The sequence below is a fragment of the Oryza sativa genome, chromosome 9, assembly GCF_034140825.1.
Source record: "Oryza sativa Japonica Group chromosome 9, ASM3414082v1".
NCBI lineage: Eukaryota > Viridiplantae > Streptophyta > Magnoliopsida > Poales > Poaceae > Oryza > Oryza sativa.
The window spans coordinates 18148008-18155416 of NC_089043.1; the positions used below are offsets into that span (position 1 = coordinate 18148008).

Sequence of the window (7409 nt, forward strand, 5' to 3'; positions counted from 1 at the left end):
CTTCGCCATTGCTGTGCAGCTCTGCAGCAACGCTGTCCCTCACCGGCCGGCCATGATCGCCGAGGATGATGCATTGATGCTGATGCCGATGCTCTCCGAAATCCAAATTATCGCAAACCACCTCTATTTCCATCGTGTCGTGTGGTATCAGTGTGTGTTTGAGAGATTAGTTTTGTTTACGACTCCTACATGATTTTTTTAATTATTCTTTTGCCTTTGTGCGCTTGCATCCAGGACAGCCCGTGACTACAACTAGTCAACTAGTACAACTACAAGTACAAGCAGGTTTCTTGGAGTGGTTTCAGAGTTGTCTGTAACAATTTTCTACTGATCGATTCGAGCCGCCAGTAGATTCCATTTCAGTTAACTTTTAGGCCCGTTTGATTTGGAGGAAAAACATAAGAATTTTAAAATATTTCGATCCTATAGAAAAATTTCCTATGGAGCCCTTTAAAATAAAGGATTGAATCATATCCAATCCTTTAAAATTCCTATGAAATAGACAATCCTATAGAGATTTTGGAGGAAATTTAGCAAGAGCTTCAGGGCCCCTTTGAATCGCAGGGTTGAAAAAAATGGAGGAATAGGAAAAATACATGATTCTGGTAGGAATTGAAGTATAAAACAGAGGATTGCAAAACACAGGAAAAACACATGAATGTTTATTTGATTGGAGCGCAGGAAAAACGCAGGAATCGGATGAGAGAGGTAGACTCAAAGGAAATTTTCCAAGAGGTTAGAGCTCTTGCTACATTTCCTCCAAAATCCACATGCAATGTACCATTCCATAGTAATTTCATAGGATTTGGAAAGCTTCAATTCTTTGAATCAAATGGCCAAATAGGAAAATTTCCTATAGGATTTGAATCCTATGAAATTCCTACATAAATTCCTACATAAATCCTATCAAAGGGGCCCTCAACATCTTGGTAACTTTCCTTTGAGTCTATTTCTCTCATACAATTCTTGCATTTTTCCTGGGGTTCAATCAAACGGCCATTCCTGTGTTTTCCTGCATTTTGCAATCCTCTGTTTTACACTTACAATCCTATCAAAATTCTCTGTTTTACACTTACAATCCTATCAAAATTCCTCAATCCTACAATTCAAAGGGGCCTTATGGGTTAGAGAGATTAGTGAGTGAAATTTGGAGGTACCACACGTCAAAAAAGAAAAAACATAGGGCTAATTGAGTTTTAATTATTATAAACTTAAAAAATAATTTAACATTTTAAAGCAACTGTTTTCACATGAAACAAACCGTTTAAAGGTTTAGAAAAGGTGCTAATAAAAGTTGAGATAAAGTAGTATATCTTGATCAGAAAATAAGACCAGCTCAAACCTGATTCCCTTGGCGACAAATAAACTTGCAAAGTAAAAAAATTGATTATCTGAATCATGTTTTCCAGGGTTCACAAAACTGATAATTTTGTGAAAACCAATCGGTTTCGTGAAACCGCTAGATATCGGTTGATAAAAATCGGTCGGGTTTAGCCAGTTATCTTATGTCATCGACTGAAAAGTTATCGGTTTTTACCGGTTTTTGGTCGGATTTCGGTAAATCAGGAAGGAACAGTTTTTACCTCCAAAACAAAAAGTTAAACCCTGATCTTATCTCAAACTGATCTCAAATAGACCCCGTTTCAAATACTCCGTGGCTCAAATTGATCGATTGATTAGCTGAAATTGATTAATTGATGGATAATAATCCGTTCCTTTCCCTGAGATAAGAAATGGAGTTTTCTTGGTTTCATCAATGGAGCACACGGATGAATGGTCCAAAGCGGCAAATAATCCTAATGCTATAGCTAAAGTTACAAGGCGAGCCGTGACAATGGCATACATCCCGGCCGGATTCCACGGCGCGCGCACAATCACGCCGGCGAGTACGCCTGTCTGCCACGGCGGCGAGCGGCGAGCGGCGCCTCGACGCGTTCCCACTGCTGATGCTTACTGTACAGCGCCCCCGCGGCCGGCGCTACGACGAGGCGTCGCGGGCGCGGCGAGCGCGGCGGCGCTTCATCCCGTCGGGGCCGAACAGGCGGCCGAGGGAGGCTGCGCCGCCGGTGAGCGCGCACTCGGACAGCGCGACCGGGTACCTCCGCCGGTCGTGGCAGTAGGAGTAGGACATGTGGCCGCGCCGGAACGCCGCCATCGCCGCGGACGACACGACGGCCTCGGCCGCCTCCTCCTCCTCGTCCCCGCACGACGCGGAGTGTTCGACGGCGAGCGGGTCGACGGCGCAGCCGTGGAGGACGAGGTCGGCGAACTCGGCGACGAACGGCGCGTACCTGTAGTTCACCCTGTAGCGCCCGCCGAGCGTGGCCCACGCCGAGCCGTCCCAGATTGTGGCGTACACCGACATCGGCTTCGCCGGGAACGCCGCCCCCATCGCCGCCGTCCTCACCACCTCCCTGATCGGCGTCTCGTCCACGTAGAATCTAACAAAAATTCCCCCCTCAAAATTTTCAAAATATTCCAACCCAAATCTACTCTTCTTTGAAATGTTTTTGAAATGGCTGACATGATTCGGCGGCGAGTCCAGAGGATGGAGTAATGGTGGAGCTCGTCGGTGGGGTCGAACGGGAGGTCGTAGCGCTCCTCCCTGCCGGCGGCGGTGCTGCCATTGCCGTACACGTTCGTCTGCACGCGCCACTCGCGCCCGCGCACGTTGCCGAGGAACTCGAAGTCCACCTCGTCGTGGGTCTTCTCGTACGTGTCGCCGTTCGACAGCTGCACAAGCGACACGCCACAAACACTTGTCACATTGTTGTTTTCGGAGGTGCGAGAGAGGACGGCGGCGGCGGCGGCGTACGTAGAAGGCGACGACGACGCCGGCGGCGTAGTAGGCGGGGAGCTTGACGGCGGCGCTGAAGAAGCCGTGGAGGAAGACGTCCTGGGAGGCGAACCCGGCGCCTGCGTAGCGCGAGGAGGAAGAAGTGGCAGTTTTGCCAAGAACACCCTCAAGTTAGCGATATCACATAAACACCCTCTCACTGCTTGCGGGAAGGACCGATACGTAATTTAAAAAGTGCAATGCGGTCCTCGGATTGTGAAGAAATCGCATGGACGGGCCGTGGGGAGGCGGCGGTGGGCGGCTCACTCACCGGTGGACTCGTCGAGGGTGAGGCGGACGCGGCGGCCGTCGCGGAGGACGGCGAGGTTGCCGTCGCCGAACATCCGCGTGTACCCCTCGTCGAACGCCACGCGCCGCGCGCCGCGGACGAGCCGCAGCGGCGGCGGCGGCGTGGCGTCGCCGGCGCCTCCGTGGAGCGCGAGAACGAGGAGAACGAGGAGGGAGAGCGCCGGCGGCATGGCCACCACCACCACCATCTCTCTCTCTCCTTCTCGCTCACACGCGCACGCACGCACACTGGCTGTGCTGCAGCGAGAGCAGCAGCGGTGGCTTTAATGGCGAGACGCTGCCTCGGGCGGCGAGCAGCAGCAGCTGCTGCCACTGTTTGGGTTTTGGATTTTTTTGAACGCCGAAATGACGCGATTAGCCCTCGCAAATCTCGGATTCTCCTGGGCCTCCTCACTGTGGTACTGTACTCGACTACTGGAGTACTGCTCCCTCCGTCCCATAGGCCATAATATCCGTCCCATAATATAAAGTTTTTGCTTGCGTTGTTTGATCATTCGTCTTATTAAAAAAATTATAATTATTATTTATTTTTTTATGATTTACTTTATTATCTAAAGTATTTTAAGCACAACTTTTCGCTTTTTATATTTACATAAATTTTTTGAATAAGACAAGTGGCCAAACATTGTAGGCAAAAACTCAAAATCTCTTATATTATGGGACGGAGGGAGTACTATACACGTATAATAGGAGTACATTGGTAGGGTCTATTTATTACAGCTCCAACTCCTAAATTTAGCTTCAGGAGTAGGGTCTGGAGTAGAGTTGTGGAGCTGTAACTCAGCTCCACAACTCTAGTTCATTTTGTGAGAGAGCTTCACCTAGCTTCACTCCCAGTTTTGGTGGAGCTGAAACTGTTTGGCAGAGCTTCAGCCTTAGAAGGGGTGGAGCTGGAGTTATGCCATACAGACCCGTAGTATCTCACCGACTATGCTTTCATTGTTCATCGTACGAGTTGTCTCTGTTTTTGCTGTTCCAGGTCTTATTATGGTTTCGTTAGTTTCTGACTATATAGGTTTTATTTCGGTTTCTATTCGCACGTTTATCAATCTGTTAAACGGTATATTTTATGTAGATATAATTTGTCAACTCCAAAACCAGATAGCCCAAAGACCAGGGAGGTTTGGGTGTTCATAATTTAGATATTCGAAATAAATATCTTTTTGAGTAAGTGGTTATATAAGTTAATTAATGAGAATGGTGTTTGGCAGGACTTATTGAAGAGGGAGTATATTTATAATAAGTTTATAACTCAAGTGGATAGGAAATAAGGTGATTCTCATTTTTCGTCAGGGCTTATGAAAGTCAAAAAAATACCTTTTTAAGTATGGTTTCTTATATTGTGAATGATGGAGAATAGATAAGATTTTGGGAGGGTAAATGGCTAGAAAACTTGGCCTTTAGATATAAGTATCCATCTTTATATGCTATTTTCAGAAGGAAAAGTGCTTCTGTTGCTAGTGTTATGGGCTCTGTTCCGCTTAATGTTTTCTTTAAGAGAGATTTAGTTGGACAGAATCTACCAATTTGGTATAATTGTGTGCTTCTATTACTCATATCCAGTTGGATGATTCTTCTGATTGTTTTTGATTGTTTTAGATGGAATTATCATCAGAATGGTCAGATTTCGGTTTGATCAATGTACTTAGCTTTAATTAATAATGGTTACATTGACAGAAATAAGTTCATTTGGAAGCATAAGATGCCGCTTAAGATTAAGATCTTTATGTGGTACTTGCTTAAGGGAGTTGTGTTAACCAAGGATAATCTAGCAAGACGAAATTGGAATGGGTGTTTAATATGTTGTTTTTTATTAAAAAAATAAGACTACTCAACATTTGTTTTTGGATTGTCATTATGCAAAGTTTATTTGGAGAGCAGTTCAGTTTTCTTTTGGATTATTCTTTCCTAGAAGCATATATGATATTTTTGATGGTTGGCTTCAGGGGGTGGACAAGGAAAAGAGTAAACTGATACTTGTTAGTGCCTCTGCCTTATGTTGGGCTCTGTGGTTGTGTAGGAATGATAGAATTTTTTACAAATCCCCATCTATTTCCTATATGCAGGTAATTTTCAGGGCAACATTTTAGCTTTGGCTGTGGGCTCAAGTACAAAAGTGTGAGGAAGATGGAGAATTCCTGAGTGTTGCATGTCGTAAGCTTGAGACAACGGTTATGCATCTTTTTGCCAACCATGGATGGAGATTCACTAATAAACTGGAATAATGTGAATAATGTTTTCCTTGTCATGTTCGGTTTTCTTTTAAATTTGGTTGGTGTGCTTACTTTATTTTGGATTACACTCTTTTAGTGTGCTACTTTTGTAATAATTAGCTGTAACTCTCCTGAGCAAAGGCCGGGATGTTTCATTTCATTATCTTATAAAAATGTAGAAGTTGCTTTATAATATCAGATAAAATTATTTTAAGTTTAGAATAAGTAAAACTTAATTAATCATGCGTAATTGTTTTATGCGTGATAACGAACGTGGCTTGCGGATTATAGCTTTTCATTCATTTTTTTCTTGTACCCCATCTGTTTAATATGGTAGTAAGGTGGTTTCGTTTTTTTCTTCTAAATGAATCACTTTACTTTTGACAAGTTTATATGAAAATATACCATGATCTATGACATATTATTAGTTTCATTATCATCAAACATAGTTTGGCAGTGTATTCATTTGGTGTATTGATGTTAATTATTTTTCTATGAATTTATTTAAAATCGTTTGATTTAGAACAAAACGAAACATCCGGAGGAAATACAACTGATTATTGTTTGAATTGAATTTTAACTAGAAGAGATTGTAATACTCCCCCGTTTCATATCATAAGTTATTTGACTTTTTTCTAGTAAAATTTATTTAAGTTTGATCATTTTAAAAAAAATACAGTAGCATTTTTAATTTAAAATATATTATCAAAATATATATTTAATATTAAATTTAGTAAAACTAATTTAATATTTTATATAAACCTGATCGAACTTAACAAAGTTTAACTAGTTTGTAATATTACTTAATTTCCCAAATTGAATTAACATTGGTGTAGGGTTAGTACTTTTTGTGAGGCCGTGACGGCGGTGGTGGGGATGAACAGAATTGATTGCCCGATTGCTGGTACTCGACGACTCAGCGCTGCCGTCCATTCTTTGCTTTCCTGTGCATTGCCCGGTGAGTCCGTGACAGTAATTGGTAAGGCCAAGGAGTGGTTATTATTGCTCTGCGTCAGCGTAACTATTGTACTGTGCACTGGTGAATTTCACACTTGGGTATTCGTAATGGCAGGTAAATGTAAGTACGTGAGATTATATATTTCTTCTTAGGCAAAATTGGTTCTACAACACTTAAAGTTTTCGTTTTTTTGTTTTATAACACCGAAAGTTCTCTGTTTGGTTTAATAGCATCCAAATCTTTCCTCCGTTCTTGTTTAGAGATTTTTCATCTCTCTCTCCCGTTTTCCGTTTTCTTTCACCGTGATCGAGTGCCATGGCTGAGCGAATGGACCATATTGCCCTTATTTGATTACGGGATTTGTTTTGATCTCACGACGAAACGATCGAACCAGGAATCATCCCGTCGTCCGTCCTTTGTGGCGACGACCTCTCTCTCCCCGATTGTGGACTTACATTCCTGCGATCAACTCACACAAAGATAAGGCTTTGTTTGGGGGAGCTTGTCCCAACTGCAGCTTTTCCCAAAAGTTGCTTCCGCTAGAAGCTGCCCTAAACAGTCCACAGCTTCTGAGAATCTGTAGTTACAGATTCTGAAAAATAAACTAAGAAGACAGAAGCTGGAGAAGCTAGGTTTCAGAGCTTTTCCAAATTCTCAGAAGCTGGCTACCAAACAGCTACTTCTCAGAATTTAAAACTCCTCCAAACATGCCCTAAAACTCTGATAGCTAAGGTCTGTGATGCTCTTTCTGTCTCCCACATGAACCCACACGGGCCATTAACTTGCATCAATTCACTGAAATAGAAAGTAACTTGTATCAGTGTACTGAACCATGAGTTCATCTGTACGCACTAGAAAAGAAACTCACTTACATTATTTTACTGAAGCTATCAAAAATCAATAAACATAGTTGCATTAGTTCGCTGAAATTACAATCCCTGAAGTTGATTGGGGATCGATGAGGCAGCAAGCAGGAGAAGAGAAGAGGCCCCTGCCAAGTGACGTGGAGCCATCAGTTATGGGTGAACCAGGCAACGGGTCATCGCCGGTAGTGGGAGGATGCCGGGGGCGATGAGGAGACCAGTAGCCAGAC

General features: G+C 43.3%; 1 protein-coding gene across 1 annotated transcript; it reads right to left on the reverse strand.

Moving 5' to 3' along the window:
- Window positions 1–1648: 1648 nt before the first annotated feature.
- LOC4346975 (probable xyloglucan endotransglucosylase/hydrolase protein 28) lies at window positions 1649–3410 on the reverse strand. Its single transcript, XM_015755817.3, has 4 exons — window positions 3108–3410; window positions 2816–2916; window positions 2525–2733; window positions 1649–2441 (listed from the first exon to the last, which is right to left on the reverse strand). The coding sequence occupies exons 1-4, from the start codon at window positions 3331–3333 to the stop codon at window positions 1979–1981; spliced, it is 999 nt and encodes a 332-aa protein (XP_015611303.1). The 5' UTR covers window positions 3334–3410; the 3' UTR covers window positions 1649–1978.
- Between the last annotated feature and the right edge of the window lie 3999 nt (window positions 3411–7409).

Excerpts from the sequence above, each read along its gene's own strand:
- LOC4346975 (XM_015755817.3), bottom strand. The coding sequence starts at position 3,333 with ATGGTGGTGGTGGTGGCCATGCCGCCGGCGCTCTCCCTCCTCGTTCTC. Across the intron at positions 2,734-2,815 it reads GCGTCGTCGTCGCCTTCTAC|CTGTCGAACGGCGACACGTA; the intron begins GTACGCCGCCGC and ends TCGCTTGTGCAG. Across the intron at positions 2,442-2,524 it reads TGGACTCGCCGCCGAATCAT|ATTCTACGTGGACGAGACGC; the intron begins GTCAGCCATTTC and ends AATTTTTGTTAG.